This window comes from Adiantum capillus-veneris, chromosome 25 (genome assembly GCF_014529385.1).
Source record: "Adiantum capillus-veneris isolate H3 chromosome 25, ASM1452938v2, whole genome shotgun sequence".
Classification (NCBI taxonomy): Eukaryota; Viridiplantae; Streptophyta; class Polypodiopsida; order Polypodiales; family Pteridaceae; genus Adiantum; species Adiantum capillus-veneris.
This window is the reverse complement of record NC_140955.1, coordinates 126,081,949-126,098,524: the sequence shown is the minus strand read 5'-3', so window position 1 is coordinate 126,098,524 and position 16,576 is coordinate 126,081,949. Positions and strand designations below refer to the sequence as shown.

The 16,576-nt window shown below is 45.7% G+C and overlaps 1 protein-coding gene across 9 annotated transcripts in view; it reads left to right on the top strand.

Annotated features, from left to right (window-relative positions):
* LOC147425610 (uncharacterized) overlaps positions 1–16,576 on the top strand; it is a 170,145-nt gene that overhangs the window by 77,943 nt on the left and 75,626 nt on the right. For 7 of the 9 annotated variants that reach the window (XM_086499867.1, XM_086499860.1, XM_086499861.1 and 4 more), the window contains 2 exons: positions 8,513–8,597; positions 8,672–8,728. The exons of 1 other annotated variant lie outside the window; for it this stretch is intronic. In XM_086499867.1, coding sequence (XP_086355993.1) covers positions 8,513–8,597; positions 8,672–8,728 — 142 coding nt within the window. The remainder of the gene's footprint in view (positions 1–8,512; positions 8,598–8,671; positions 8,729–16,576) is intronic. One more of the 9 variants, XM_086499863.1, reaches the window with a different exon arrangement.

Genomic DNA, 16,576 nt, shown 5'->3' with positions numbered 1-16,576 from the left:
AGAAGGTCCTGAGGACAGAGAACAAATGCTTTATATGTGAGCAGCCTGGCCACATCGCTTACAACTGTCCTACAAAGAAAAGGCCAGCTGATTCTGAAGACAAGGAAGACAAGAAAGGAAAGAAGCCCATGGCTGGTCTAGTGCCAGATATGGTGGGCGACAAGCCAAATTCAGATGCAAGTGAGCTTTGCAGAGCATGGGGAAAGGTTAGGGATCAAACAGTGCTTATCTTCTTTGATCCAGGTGCCAAAGCCAACTTCATTTCCCCAGAATTGGCTTCAAAGTTGGGAATCAGACCTGAAGAGATGGGTAATACAGCAGAGGCAGGTTTGGCATGTCCTGGCCATACAGAGGCTGTGACACCCATCATCGGAAAGTTGCGTCTACATATCCAGTCCTATGTAGATGCTGAAGAATTTTACATCATGCCACTGGACGGATGTGATGTGTTGTTAGGTATTCCTTGGTTATTTCGTGTACAGGGAATCATGGATGCCTACAACAAAAAGATCACTGTACAGAGCAGGGGAAAGACTCACATTCTGGATGTAAAGCTTAAAGGGGAGTCTATTCCTACTGTATCAGCTTCTGTTATTACTTCTGTAATGAAAAAGCATCTTTCTGCGTACTTGGTTTTTGCACGTGAAGTGTCAGATTGTGATGAATCAAATTTATCTGTGCTAGATAAAGAAAGGTCAATGTTTTTACAACAGTATAGTGACTGTTTTTCCGATTCATTACCGTCTCAATTACCGCCAGAGAGACCCGAGGACCATGCGATAGATTTGGTGCCAGGCAGTAGCCCACCAAATAAGCCTCCGTACAGGGTTAGTGCGGCTCAGCAGAAAGAGATAATGGGCCAAGTACAGGAGTTGTTAGAAAAGGGGCTGATTCAGCCCAGTTCATCTCCATTCTGTTCTCCAGTGTTGTTGGTGCAGAAAAAGGATGGCTCATGGCGTATGTGCATCGACTACCGTGCACTGAACAAGAATACCATCAAGAATAGGTTCCCTATACCTAGAATTGATGATATTATGGACAAATTAGAACGAGCAGCTATGTTTAGCAGGATAGATCTAAAGAGTGGGTACCATCAGATCCGCATTAGATCAGAGGATGTGCACAAGACTGCTTTTAGAACAACGTTTGGCCTTTACGAATTTTTAGTGATGCCCTTTGGTCTCACAAATGCTCCTGCTACGTTCAATAGGATGATGGACAGAATTTTCCGTCCACACCAGCAGTTTGTTGGTACATTCTTTGATGACATGATAGTCTACTCAAAGAATGAAGAGGAGCATAGGCATCACTTGGCCATTGTGTTCAAAGAGCTACGCAGTCATAGGTTGCTCATCAATGCAAAGAAAAGTGAGTTTTTTCTGGAAGAGATTCACTTTCTGGGACACATTGTCTCAAAGGACGGTGTCAGAATGGATCCTGCAAAAGTTGAAGCGATCAAGTCATGGCCAAATTTGAAGACGGTGCATGATGTCCGAAGCTTTTTGGGACTATGCTCCTATTACAGAAGGTTTATCCGAAATTTCGCTGAGATTGCTTCACCTTTACATGCTCTTCAAAAGAAGGCAGTCACCTTTAGATGGACACAAAAAGAGATTTTAGCTTTTAATCTCTTAAAGGAAAAGATGACTTCGGATCCAGTCATTGTGTTGCCAGATCTTAGGAAGTCATTTGTGGTCCAGTGTGATGCCTGCGGTAGTAGCATTCGTGCTGTGCTAATGCAAGATGGCAGGGTAGTAGCCTATGAGAGCAGAATTTTGCAAGGGCCAGAGATGACCATGCAGGTCTATGAGAAAGAGTTACTGGCTGTGATTCATGCGCTCTTAAGTTGGAAACACTACCTGCTAGGTGCAGACTTTGTTGTCCAAACGGACCATCAGACCTTGCGATACTTCTTGACACAGACAAAGTTATCTGAGAAGCATATGCGATGGGCAAATATCTTGTCCATGTTCCATTTTCAGATTGTGCATGTGGAAGGCAAGAAGAACGTTGTGGCTGATGCCTTGTCAAGAAAGCCACAAATTTCAGCTGTGTCGATTCCTTATCATCATGAACTTGATGATATGAGAGAACAGTATGCAAATGATGAAGATTTTGCAAGGGTCTTCGAGCAACTAATGGATGGACAACGTCATGAACACTATCTTCTCAAAGATGGGTTCATGATGATGCATGGCAGATTGTGTGTCACAAAGCCATTGCGACGCAAAGTTATGGAAGAGAGTCATGTCCCACCGTATGCAGGGCATCGTGGTATCGATGCTACAGTTAAAGCGGTTGAGACATTCTTCTATTGGCCTACATTGAGAAGGGATGTGGATGCCTTTGTGCGAGAATGCCTAATATGCCAAAAGGTCAAGTTTGACAGGCAAAAGGCACCAGGGTTATTGCAACCACTACCTATTCCAGATAAACCATGGGAAAGTATTGCTATGGATTTTATCTTTGATCTTCCAAGAACGCAGACAGGAAATGATGGTATTTGGACCATTATTTGCAGATTCAGCAAACAGGCTCATTTTATTCCTGTCAGGAAGAAGATAAAGCCAGATCAGATGGCACGCTTGTTTATGAGCAATATTTTCAAGTATCATGGCATGCCACAGTCGATTATTAGCGACCGTGATCCACGCATGACTAGTTTGTTCTGGAAAGGCTTGTTTGAGAATATGGGTACCACGCTCAAATTCTCTTCGTCATTTCATCCTCAAACAGATGGGCAGTCAGAAGAGGCAAATTCTACTGTCCTAGATCTGCTGAAGTGCTATGTGTCAGAGCATAAAGGAAAGTGGGAGCAGTATTTGCCATTGGTGGAGTATGCATACAATAATACAGTGCATTCATCAACTGGCAAGGCACCTTTTGAGATAGTTGAAGGTGGCAAGAAAGTTCCTCCCATACTGCATACAAAGGACAAGATATTTGAAGCAGATAAGTATGTTCAGGACATGGATGAAATGTACAAGAAGGTCAAAGTGGCCTTAGAAAGGACTCAGGCAAAGCAAAAGAAAGCAGCTGATCGTCACCGTCGTGAAGTGGTATATTCACTTGGTGATTGGGTGCTTCTACGGTTTGAAAAGGCAAGGTTAAAGAAGATGAAGGGCAAGGAAAGACTCTTTCCAAAGCTCAGCATGCGTTACTATGGGCCTTTTCAAGTATGCGACATAATCAGTGATGTTGCATATAGGCTGAAATTGCCTGACAGTTGGAAGATTCACAATGCGTTTCATGTGAGTCTTCTCAGACCCTATGTGGGTGATGTGCCAGAAGATATACCAGCTGAAGATCAGCCGGAAGTCGAGGAACTTGACGAAATCTTGGTCCCTGAACAGATTTTGGCACACAAAGAAAGGAAAGTGAAAGGCAAGGTTGCTAGGTGTTACTTGGTAAAGTTCAGAAACTATCCACCAATGGATGCTAAGTGGATGGAAGAAGGTGAACTTGCAGAGTCACCAACTGTGTTATCACTTTACCTGGAAGCCTTCGATTTGCAACCTACCTTGACCCCTTGAGTTTCAAAGCTAAATGCATTGTCAGTGTGACAATGGCTTTTGAAACAAATGATGTACATGGTATTTAAAGTGAGCTCAAATCAAATACCTGTTACATGAATGTTAGAGCTGTACAGATTGTCAGTTTGGCAATTGCTCTTATGGAATGTCCAAAAGTTTGATTAGTGCTATAGAAGTGAGTATTTCTTGTCAGTTTGTCAAGGATACAGTGATTGCTTCTATTGAAGAGTACATGTGTAACTGCATTCTTAAACTGTCGGTTTGGATATGCTCGAAAGTGTTACGGGATCCAACGTGTACTATAAGACAGTGGCAAAATGTGCAGCTACCATTTTGTCATTGGAAAGTTAGTGACTCAAAACAATGGCAGAGTGCGAAGCTACCACTATGTCATTGGGACAGGGTTCACACGCAGGCAATACATGAGTCGACAAGGTGTTGAATACACCAGGGTTGACAATGAGCATGTATGTGTCGTATATGTGTCGACAGGTGTTGAATACATCAGTGTTGACAGTAAGCATGTACGACATAGATGCAAACGAGGACGTTTGAGATTTCAGGAGGGGGGTATGTCACCAGCGTGTGACTACTATCTATCCTTTTTGTTGATTTCTTTCTTATTATCTATTTACTTTCACTTTTTGGAAACACCCCTCGGGAAATCTAACTGCCCTGCATTGCATAGCTAGTGTGGAACTGTCCAGAGGGAGTCCAGGCCTGAGGGCAAGAGAGCACTAAGGTTGGACAAGGACTATGGTTAGCCAAGTGGGGTCATTGACTAGCCAAAGTGGAATCCTTTGCTACAGAGGCTACATTTCAGTTCTGGATGTGGCCGCAGTGTACAAAGAGGGTCGGATGACCTAGAAAGATACAATGGCAGCATCTCCTAAAATTTAGGGAACTGCTATTTTGGGACCTGAAAATGTCTTCGCGTCATTACGTGCAGTTTGACATGGGGATCATTTTGTTACTCTGTGGCCAAGTCAACAGAGGCTGCAGGTGAGATATTTTTAGACCCGAGGGTCTAAAGCGGGAAAATGCACAAATGAGTGACACTTGGCACTTTGAGGCCAGTTTACTACTTATAGAGAAGGCAAAAACGTGATTTATAGCTGGGAGGCTCATTTTGCAAGTCTCTGTCACAGGTTAAGAGCTATGGAGTGCTTGCTTTCCCTCTTATGCACAGTGCGGTGCCAGGAGTGATGCCCTGCACGCTACGCACTGCCCTCTCTCTCCCCTTTGGCAGTATGTTATGCCCCTCTAGTGGGCTTTTCATTTGACCAATGTACAGTTGTGTGGGTTCATGCGCGATTGCCGAGGCAAGAGCCTCTTGCACAGGTACTGGATTAGCTAGCGGCTAATCCCCCCGCAGGTACAGGTGAATTCGGAGAGGTTTCACGCCAGAAATCTCGTCCGATTCAAAGGGCAAGTAGCCCTACAGGTGCGGGAGCTCGAGGACTTGCTAGGGATGCGACCGGCACGCGGAACGGAGCCCGAAACAGTGAATTACAGCCTGCTGTGTATTTTTGCAGGTTTAGGGTTTTGGCCCTAAACGGACCCAAATACCCCCAGGAGGTTCGGGGACGCAAGGGGACCGCTGTACAGGCGATCTGGAGCATTTTCAGGGCTGAAAACAGAGAATTCAGCGTGCTGCAGATTCTCGCCAGGTTTTGCAAAGTGCCCGTATGCGTCGGGAAAGTCAGTCAATGCGTGGGAATACTGACCGTGAAGGGTTCTAGTACAGTTATGCTGCCGAAATCGGGCTGGAACAGTGGAAATTCAGCCGAGTTTGTGCGGGGCAGCTTGTAGGGAACCACAGCGTTTATTCCCTCTTTTGAACAATAAAGAAATACCGAAAGGGGCGCCTAAGTTAGGGGCCAATCTGGTGTCCGTCTACTCATACAGGTGCAATCTAGCAGCCTGTATCCCTCTCCCCTTTGTTGTGTCTTGAAAGTACAGGTAAAATAGACGACTAATAATGGGTGAAAGCTAAATCAAGGTTTAAAGTAAAGTCTACCGCCCTTTTTGGATTGAACAGGCCGGTTTCATGTGCTCACTTTGCATCCAAAGCAATCAATGTGAGTGATAAGAAATATCAATGAATTGCTACTTAATTTCCAAAGAACAGGGAACTATTTCTTTAGTTGGATTGTCACAAGACGGGCACCACGTGCCAATAGAAAAGAACAGACTGAACAGACTTTTAGCACTTCAATAACAACTGAACAGAGAGAGAGGGATGACACACGACACGGAGTGGCGGAATTCCACGGCTGAGAGTATTGGCCCCAAACCTTGGCGCCCCTTTCGGTATTTCTTTATATTGCATCAACACAATACAAGCCGGTACTCCAGACTGTGCATCTTCTCCAGGAAGCATGCCCGAGAAGGAGCCCATGGCCTCATATTTAAAGGGCCTAGGCCCCAAAAGCAGTTTACATGAAAAGCCTTCAAACTCAAAAGCATCTGGTCCAAAAGCAACGCCCAAAATCTGCCAGCGCGTTTTGCAGAAATATGCAACGTCAGCACTACCAACAGAATTTCAGAACTGTCTGTACAACTGCCACATCATCAGTCCACGTGCATGTGTGTGTGTGTGGGTCTTGCTTTATTTTAATGCCTTTATGTCACTTGTGACCCATCGCACGGGGTCCCCATAAGTTGGTAGGACTTCTTCTTCTGCTGTTGCTTGTTCTTCTGAGGGTTTAGGCCCCTCGGCCGTGATCTGAAGGTTGGCTCTGTTCTTCAGTGACTTGACACGTCAGCAGTTTTTGACATGGATTCTTGGCAATTTTCAATGTCTAGGGGTCTTGGCTACTATACAGCTGTAGGAAATCTGGTTCCACCTGCCTGGTTTTGCATAGCTATGACACTTAAGTGTTCTCGATTGCTCCAAGACCTTTCTTTGACATTAACAAAGCTTGTCCACATGAAACAGGAGATTCGCTTGGAACTTTATAGTGTTGTTACACTACTCATATAATGCTCCACTTCATCCAAGTAGCCTTGCATCATGATGTCCCCCCCTTCCCCCGTGCCCCTCTCTCTCTCTCTCTCTCTCTCTCTCTCTCTCTCTCTCTCTCTCTGTCTTTTTGAGCAAGCCATCATGAGATGTAGTGTTTGCAAAAACCTGGTGTTTACTGTATTTTTAACCTGTTAAATTTGTGAAATACTGGTTAGATTCCGAGCTTGTCTTGAAGAAATCCGGCAAAATTTTACAAGTTTCAGTGTCAATACCAACAAATGCCTTAAATTTTGACCTAAAGACCGGAAGACTTTTAAATGTGCTCTATTTTTTTGGGTTGGGCAAAACGTTTCTGCAAGCCTTGTTGAGCTAATGAATTAAAAAATAAATGAATGGGGTTGGGAATTTGGAAACTGGGACAGTGGGACGTGTATGGACGGACGACCTCGTTGGGCGTAGGGAAGGTCTTTGAGCTCTCACAATTGTGCGACAAGTCGTTCAAGTCTCACGGTCCATGAGGATTTTCAAGCAGCCTTTTCGACTATGGCTTGCTTCTCCATATTTGCCTGCCAACGTGGAGTGCTGCTTGACTGGGCCTATCACCGAGTGTGATTGGAGGAATACCAGAATGGCAGCCCTTTTTACTGCCAGCTAGGAGAAGCTCTCGAAATATATCCTCAGGCTTGAGGAGGCGGGATTGGTGTAATAGCTCCAAACGCTCCTCTTTGTCCTTGAGGGTAAGGGTGCATTGCCTGGGTGGCAAGCGCCTATTTGTGTCGTTGATCCAAGAGACTATGGTGGGCTCGATGTTGATTGGTTGAACTATGTCTGTGAGAGAGAGAGAGAGAGGGAGAGAAATGAAATGTTATATTAACGTCTTCAAAAGGCCAAAGTGACCTATGAGACCAGAAAGTTACAATGTGGTGGATCTGATACAAAGTCAGAGTAACAAGATGACAAATTGACAGAATGACAAAATGACAAAATAAAATACTATGGAATCCTAAACTGCCAGGTGTGGACTAAGCAGCTAAACAACTAGCTGGGATAGGTAAATCACAGGAGATCCAGCATTGGTCGCTGGCGGATCTCATCAGTAGTCTGACCGGGCATTGTGCATGTCGAGCCAAAGTGACCCGAATCCTCTGATGCAACCTCCGTTGATGCTGTGTAGTCCTCCGCAGTCGTGGGCGTCTGGATCTCCCTAGCTCAGTTGCTCAGTCGATTAGTATGCCTCTGGTGTAAAGCGACGGGCTCTGCTGTGGTAGTAACTCCTCCGGGTGTCCAGTGGCAGCTCTAAAGAAGTCTGTGATTTGTCTCTGAGATTGGCTAGCCTCTCCTCTCATCAGGCTCTCTCTGTGTCTGCGCAGCTCGAGCAAAAACAAACCCAGGCATCTCTGATCCTCGTACCGCATGACTCTAGCGAATGGTCCAAAGCCCTCTCTGAACAAGCAATGGAAGTGGCCTCGTATCTCGTAGTAGACGGGGCAGTGGCATGTGTAGTGCAACTCTGTCTCAGGCTCGATGTCACACAGGGGGCATGTCCTGGCCTCTGCTGGTATTCCGGAGGGAGAGAGAGAGAGAGAGAGAGAGAGAGAGAGAGAGAGAGAGAGAGAGAGAGAGAGAGAGAGCTCTTAAATGCTGAAAACCACACTGACTAACCCAACCCCCGCCAGTCACATATATAAGTGCATTAGGGGGAAGTAGGGCAATCACCCAAGAAAAATACAAGATGGGGGGAAAACCTAAATGCCCATAAATAAGGGGGGAATGGAAACCGCACCATCTGGCTCAAAATGACCGGCTGAACCCGCTGGCCATTCAATCTACATGCAATGCAGTGGGTGGCAAGCATGGGACAACCAGTAGCCATACAAGATTGCCAAAAACCATGAAGCGGCAAGGGAAAAAAGCTGTTTATTTAAGGTTTTCTTTCCGTCTATTTGTTCATGATAGGTAATGTTTCCCTTATATTATTTTGTGACTTGTCACCTACTGGATTTGGGAACAGGTGCTATGCATGGCCTGCAGGGATTTTTCTTTCAGAGTTCATACTTGCCAATCCTGCCATTTTTTCAGGACGGCTCTGCCTCGAGGTGTCCAGGATGTGTCTTCCTTTTTGTGATGTAAACGTTCTCCTATTTTTATGGTTCCAGTAACATGTCGACAGGTTGGTGCAGGGGCTGGTTTGAGTACTATATGCTTGGGGTTGCTGAATGCGTCTAAGGTAAAGCTCCATCAACAAACTGGGACTTTGTGACTCTGAAGTGGTTTGCTATGACTAACTGTACTCTTGATCTGACCTCTGTGCATGAAGCCATGTTGCTTGGGTATTTTTGGATGCAAGCTCGTCTCTCTCAGAAGAACAAATACAATATTTGATGGGTGATTGTGATGAAAAGGAAGGACTGAGATTGACAGGGATATGTATCCCTCTTGCTTAAGTTGACTATGTTTTTATTGCCCATAAAGACAGTATCCCACTCTGTTTTCAAGGCCCTCTTCTGTCTTCTATATAGGATGTGGGATAAATCTGTTGATTTTCATGTCTTGAGCTCATTATTATCCAGTTGTGGCCAGCAGTTGGGTGGATTTATAGATAGATAGATAGATAGATAGGTAGGTAGATAGATAAATAGATAAATAGATAGATAGATAGATAGATAGATAGATAGATAGAGAGATTTTATTATCGTCCTTGGAGGTCAAATATGACCTATGGGACCAAAGTTACATGTGATGTAGTATGTGTGCGGTTGGTGAGTGATTCTTGATGCTCCAAAATTGTGGTGATGAGAGTCGCAATGGAGAGCCCACATTGTGGCTGAGTGAGGAAAGTGTGTAGGTCTAAGTCATGGTGAAAAATGTGAGGGAAGCAAGTTAGGATGTGACCAAAGGGTGACCACTCTAGTGCTTTGTCGTATTCAGACTCTCAAATTTGCAGTAAGCATGATGTGCACAATCAATTTAACTCTTCTCCATTGCCCCAACGCCTTGTCTCGCATCGAAGGGAGTGGGAGCTAAGCCGAATGGATGTGGTAGTGCATATCGTTGACAAGGGGATAGGCTCAAGCATGTAAGGGTGAGTATAATTTCCTCATTCAGCGAAGAACATGGTTTTGTAGTTGGGGGCAATATGGGTGGCGTAATGTATGAAGCGTGACCTATTGGATTCCTCCCAAGCTGTAATACATTGGCGTTGTAGAAAAACGTCATTCACTTGGAAGTCTATTGAGGCATCATGTAGCAAGTGTAATGCATCCCATCTCCCAAACCACTTCTTTATGTCTTGCATCTGTCTTGTGCTCAAGATCTTTCTTTTATGCGTCTTTTGAGATCTTTTGCTTGCTTCCCATGCAATTGTAGGAAGTTGATGTGAGGGGCTTTGATGCGTCTTTATCATGTACTCAACTCTTTCCATGTCCATAACCTCAATTGGAAGAGATCCCGATTCAAGAAGTAGGAGCATATATGGTGTTTGTGTCTTTTTTTTTTTTTTCCGAAAAAAAGATCCTTCTATTAGTTAATGAAAACTGCCCATAGGGCTACATCCACCTCTGCAGGAGAGGGCTACAACAAGCATGATGGGGAGACACTCCCAATGAAAAAACAACATATATACAATGGGGCTAAATCAAGAGATGGGAGGAGGGAAAAGCCACACAGGTGGACAGTAGTGCCATCTGAGCACCCCCTGGACCATGGTGTAAAAAGGCCTAGGGCGCCAGAGTCGAAGGAAAGCCTCTCGGCGCTCCCGCATGCGGTCGGAGCAGCCCTGTAGTCCCTCAAGCTGTCCTATGAGAGTATGGATCAGCTCTAGCGAAAAGTCACGAACAGTTTCTGCTGGTGGCACAAGGCGAGCCTCAAAGATGCGGAAACAGGGGGCCCGCCAGATGAACTAGAGAGCTAAGCCGCTGATGAGCTCCCAACACTCCTCCCTCTCACTGCTCCACTCCTGTGGAGTAAGATCTGTAACAGGCTGGAGTGTAGGTCACCCCCCCTGTATCACTATCATCCTGCTGGTGGAAGATAGCTCAAACTGAAGTGCCGGGCCTGTGAGGGTGGACCAAGCCGCTGCCCCCCAAGTGTACTGTCGAGCCGTGGAAAGGGCAGACATCAGCCGAAGAACTCGTAGCCACACCTGCTGGCCCGAGGGACAATCCCAAAGACAGTGACGCTGACTCTCCACCAACTGGTCACGGGCTGTACATGCGGCCGAGAGACCACTATGCACAAGCCAGCTCCCAACTGCTGTGGCTCTGTGTGCAACCAACCACTGGAACAAAGTGACGCGCCTCGGCTGTCTGGAGTCCCACAGCCTCTGCCAAAAAGCTGCCAAGAACTCAACTGTGAGGCCCTCCTCTTGCCAATGACGTGCTGCAGCGGGGCGAGCCTCTCTCTGCGCTGCAAGTATATGACGTCCTAGCCGAACAGTGTACTGAAAGAAAGGGACTCCTGGGCGGTCTGCAGAAGAGAAGGGGTCCCTCCATAGCCACTCACCAGGATCCCACTGCACTCGTGCCAATGGACAGCACTCCCAAGCCCATAGCCTCCAGTGCCTTGTCTCAAGAGCTGCTGGGTCAGGGTCTATGACGCAAGTCCTCCCACAGATGCCCACAACACGGATCCTCTGGAAGCAGCACTCTGCTACCTGTGGGGCCTCTACTGCAACTCGCTGTAATCGTCCCCCACCCTGAAGCTCGAAGAACAGGGCTGGGCCAGTCTCTGAACAGGCCCTGACTGAGATGAGAACCTCCAGTCGTGTGAAGGCTGCCATCCATCGGGGTGCTACTGGCTCGAGAGGTGTGAGCCACTCAGCGGGAACTGACTCTGAGATGTCCTGACACATGCTCTGAACCCCTCTCATGCCCTGTAGCTGGACAGCCTGTACCTCCTCTTTCAGACCTGTGAACTCTAGCCAGTCACCTAGAGAGCGCGCTGGACCTGCTGCCATGGGACCCCAAGAAACATGAGGCCTACTCCCAACCAGGTGGCCTCTTTGGGTGCTAACCATGGGGTTCCAGACGAGGGGCTGCCGTAGGCGCTCCTCCGTGCATGTCGGCTGTCTCTGCTCTAGGCCACGTCGTAAGAGCTCCCAAGAACGAAGCAAACTCACAGCGAATCGGTCCTCCAGTCTCCTGCTCAAACCAACTCGGCGCAACTCTGTGAAGATCCATCTGGTCGAAAGTTGCCAAGGTCCTCCTGACTGAGGCACCTTGGCACAAAGCCTCTGCAGCAAGAACTCCTTCCATGGCTCCTCGCCTGGAAGAAGTCCTCTGACGACGAACTTCCCAAGAAGGGCTCTACTCTGCTGTGCTGGATCAATGATCCCGTGTTTGTGTCTTAACTTCGAGAAAGTTTGTAAGAAAATACAAACTCTTTCCAAGTAGACTTTGAGATGCTCCTGCTCCTCACTTCAGCTTCGTTAAGAAGAACCGGTGTCACCAATGTGTCAAAAAGGTACTTCTTGAGAAACAACACTTGATGTTTCCCGCATTACACATGTTCTCAAATGCATAGTACGCTCTCTTTCCGGCTTCCAAATGATGCATAGCACATTTGTGTCACTTGTGATTGGCCGGAAACTCAAGGCTAAGGTACTTAAAGCTCTCAACAACTTCAAGTGTCTCATTATTGTATACAATGCATGGCTTCTCCTTATGGTTGGTTTTCACAAGCATAACCTTTGTTTTGAATTCATTCACGATCAGCCCACTATGCAAGTAAAAGTTCACTCAAGGACAACCAAAAGCTTTTGTGCATCCTTTAAAGTGTGTGCTAGAAGCACAACATTATCCGCATACAACAAAAGCATGATTATTGCATTGCAAATAGTGACCTCTTCAATGCCTTCTTCTTGCATAAAGTAAAGTATTATTTGTTCCAATTGATCGATGCATAGACCAAAGAGAGCTGGTGACACCGGACATCCTTGTTTAACCCCAATAGTGCTTGCAAAAATTTTTGAAATTCTTCTTCCCATGCGCAATTGACACATCACCTTCTGAGAGAGAGAGAAAATGAAATGAAATGAAATGTTATATTAACGTCTTCAAAAGGCCAAAATGACCTATGAGACCAATCAGTTACAAAATAGTGAATCTAATACCATGTCTGGGTACAAAAGAACTAGAAAAGAACTAGAAGTGGAACAAAATACTACTACTACTACTACAATCTAAAACTACGTGGGTGTAGCAGCTGATACAATAGGTACCCGGTAAACTGGATGTAACAGTGTGTGAAACAAAGATGGAAGAAATGGTGAGGATCCATCCTCATCTGCACTCTGGATGTCGAGAGAGTATGGCTCGAATCTTCTGTTGTAGTCTCCGTCGATGTTGAGAGAGAGAGAGAGAGAGAGAGAGAGAGAGAGAGAGAGAGAGAGAGAGAGAGAGAGAGAGAGATGAAATGATATATTAATGTCTTCAAGAGGCCAAAAGGACCTATGAGACCAAACCGTTACAAATTGGTGAATCTGATACCATGTCTGGCTACAAAAAATTAAAATTGAACTAGAAGTACTACTAGCTGGTACTGTGTGGGGTATGAGTGATCATTGAATCAATTCCTCATCTGTACTTCGGATGTCGAGAGAGTATGGCTCGAATCTTTTGCTATAGTCTCTGCCGATGCTTTGAAGCTCCTCTCCTTTGTTCGAGGCGTCTCGATCTCCCTAACTCCAATGCTTGGTCAATGAGTGCGGTGTGAGTTTGGGCTGAGCTTTGTAGTGGTGGCTGCTCCTCTATCTGTCAGAGTGTCTGGTGTGAAGAATTCAATAATCTCTCTCTGCGATTGTTGCTCTAGATCTCTTCAGTAAACTATCTCTGTGTTTGTGTAACTCCAGCGAATACAATTCAAGACATATCTAGTTCTGATAGCTCATGATTCTTGAGAAAGGTCCGAATCCTTCCCTAAATAGAAAGTGGAAGCGACTTCGTATCTTGCAATACATTGTACGTAATCATCCTTGAGCTTCAAGAGACTCCTCTCATGGAAAAGCTCTGTCGTCTTGTAGAAAGGATGAAGCAATGCAGCCATCCCATGAGCGGGACGACTTATGAAAGCCCATCTCCTTTCTACAATGGCCATGATGTCATCTCGGCTGAAAATTTCAGCAATAAACAAAGTTGAATTGGCAAATTCAAATGACAACAAGAAGATTTGCAATGAAAGCAATAATCTTTCAAAAGACAAGTACTTACCAGTCCTGTGTCAAAGACTTGCACTCCGTAATGTGTCTCTTTATCTCCATAAGAGATGATAGACTAAGCCCAATGTAGAGTCCTCCATGTCTGTGACTCAAAGAAGCACATACACTGGTTGCAATGCCACTGTCAAACTGTGAACTTGTGTCCAAAAAGACTCATCGAGCACCCGTCGTTGTATGTATTTAGTGGGCTCCGTCTGCGAGTGGCGAATGATGCATCAATCTCCACTTCGGGTCCACGATTGTCTGAAGAAGTGGATCCCTCAATTTTGAAGTGTCTCTGTAGCACTAAATACATATAAGCAAACCTGGTCTTCGAGGGCCGCACCATGTCAAGTGTACTGTGGCTCGTGAAGATAGCTAAAGCTTGATGTTTTTTGCGGAAAAAGGTGGTCATCTTAGTGGCATCTGTAACAATAGGCAATACCCAAGGAAACTTGCCTATATCCTCCATAAGTAAGTCAAGACAATGCGCAACACATGGAGTCCAAGAAATCCGAGGGTAAGCTTCCTCGACCATTTTACCCATAAGCTTACAATTTGAGGCATTGTCAGTCACAACCTGTACCACATTCTCTGGCCCAATCTCATCAATTGATGTGCCTAAAGATAAACTCACCACTAATGCGCTCTCCGGCCTTCCGTGCATCCACAACGTGTAAGAAGTATGTGCCAAGACAAGACGACACAAGAATGTTAATGATGTGCCGCCTACGAACATCACTCCAACCATTTGATATGATGGTGCACCCAAACTGTTGCCAACCAGCCTTGACCGGGACCATTGACCGGGACCAAAGCCTTATCTATCAAAGCCATCTGCTCATCAAGCACTGTAGTGTGCATCTTCTTATATTCCACCCTTGATCTTGAATTTGTGTGGCAAACATTAGCTGTAGCCCGGACCATCCTCTTCCATTGCTCAGTCCTCAAAACATCGAAGGAGATGTTGCACTCAATGAGAGTGCGAGCAATCTCCATCTTAGCCACCTTTTGACGCTCCTTCACCCAAGAAAGAAAGTTCACACGCAAAGGCAAGGTGCTTTGCCTACGTGCATCCATATCACCTTCATCCTCCTCTTGCACAACTCGAGCCCTCTTTCTACTAGAACCAGCAGTGGGCTGCTCCTCTTGAACCTCGGAAGATGAACCACGAAAATCCCCAATAAGAGCATCATGAAGAGCATCCTGTGTGTGCTGTCCACCTTTTTTCTTTTTTTGGTGTTGGTACTTCAGAAAAATTCTCTGCAATCAGCTTGTCCCTAATATCCTGTGGAGCCTTTTTGCACCCTCCACAATTGTTGGTCGTCCCAATGCCTGTCAGGTGCTTGACGACACAAGAAATTGTACTTGTGAGCTGAAAATTGCAATACTTGCATTGACATTGTTGAGTGCTGGAACCCGCTTGGCCTAGAGTGTTCATAATGCGGATGACATTGGTATGCTCCTTTCAGTACGGGTTGCATGGCTTAGGCATGATGATTTTGTCGCAAGTAGTAAGACAGGCACGAGTGAGAGAAAAAGAGAGAGTGAGAGAGGGAGCCTGCAGGAGGAACTCGGAGGAGAGAGAGAGAGAGAGAGAGAGAGAGAGAGAGAGAGAGAGAGAGAGAGAGAGAGAGAGAGAGAGAGAGAGAGAGAGAGAGAGAGAGAGAGAGAATTTACCTGCACACCTGTTTTTGCAACTTGCAATTTGTGTGCAGTGAAGAGTTTCTGCAACTGATACTGGTGTTTAAACGTCTTGAAATTATGGCCCCAAAACTGCTCGCCCAGGCTATGCGAAACCCTTAGCCACGCAAAAAGCCGGACAATAATAATAAAAAAAAAAACATCGTACGGATCGTTCCGTACGGTACGGAACTGTACAGAACGTCTATACGGTACAGAACAGAGCCATACGTACGTGTTGATCCAACCTTGCCCAAGATAGGTGTATGCATTTGTGTATTGCACGATCTCTTGACCATAAGTGAATGTAGGTGCTGATCTCGTGATACACTACGGTGTGGTGTTAAACACCAACCTTGGTTTTACCAAGGTTGACAGCCAATCCGGTATCCTCCGCAAACCTATGTAATGCATCCAAATGTCATTTCATACGCTCCGGTGATTCAGAGATCAACACAATATCATTAGCATATAGCAATGGAATCCATGCCCGTGCTAGCTGGGCACCTTTGTCACCCTCTGTCAATGTTATCCGAAACCTCATCTATATACATACCAAGTAGAGTAAGAGACAGTGGACAACCTTTTTTCACTCCGATAGTGGAGTGAACTAAGTCAGATATCCCCTCTGGAGTATGTACATGTCCCATCACTGATCTGTACAGAGCCATTATCCCCCAAATCAACTCATTGGGTACTCTCATCTCCTGTGGTTTGCGCATCAATCTGACTCTAGGCACCATGTCAAATGCTTTGCAAAAATCCACAAAGCTACAATAGATCCATCTCTGTTGTGCCCTACCCTCCTCAATGATGGCTCTAAGTGTCAGAATACGGTCAAGAGTGGAGAAGCCTCTCCGGAAACTAGCTTGTCCCACTGCCCGTATGCCCTCACTCTCTGCCCATCTGCTTAACTGTTGCTCAAGGAGAGATGCATACAACTGTGCCAATGTGTGTCCAATCATAATAGTACAGTAGCTTCCAAGTACCGTAGGATCCCCTGCCTTCAAAGTTAGGCACAATAGTAGATAGTCTGCAAGTGTGAGGTAGATCCTCACACATGACATGATTGAACAGAATTGCAAGAACCTCTGTTAGCATATCTCTAGCATGTATAAAGTGTTATGCTACTAGACCATCATTATCATATGCTCTCCTTGTCTTCATTCTGTCACAAACTGGTGTTGTGGCAACCCGAAA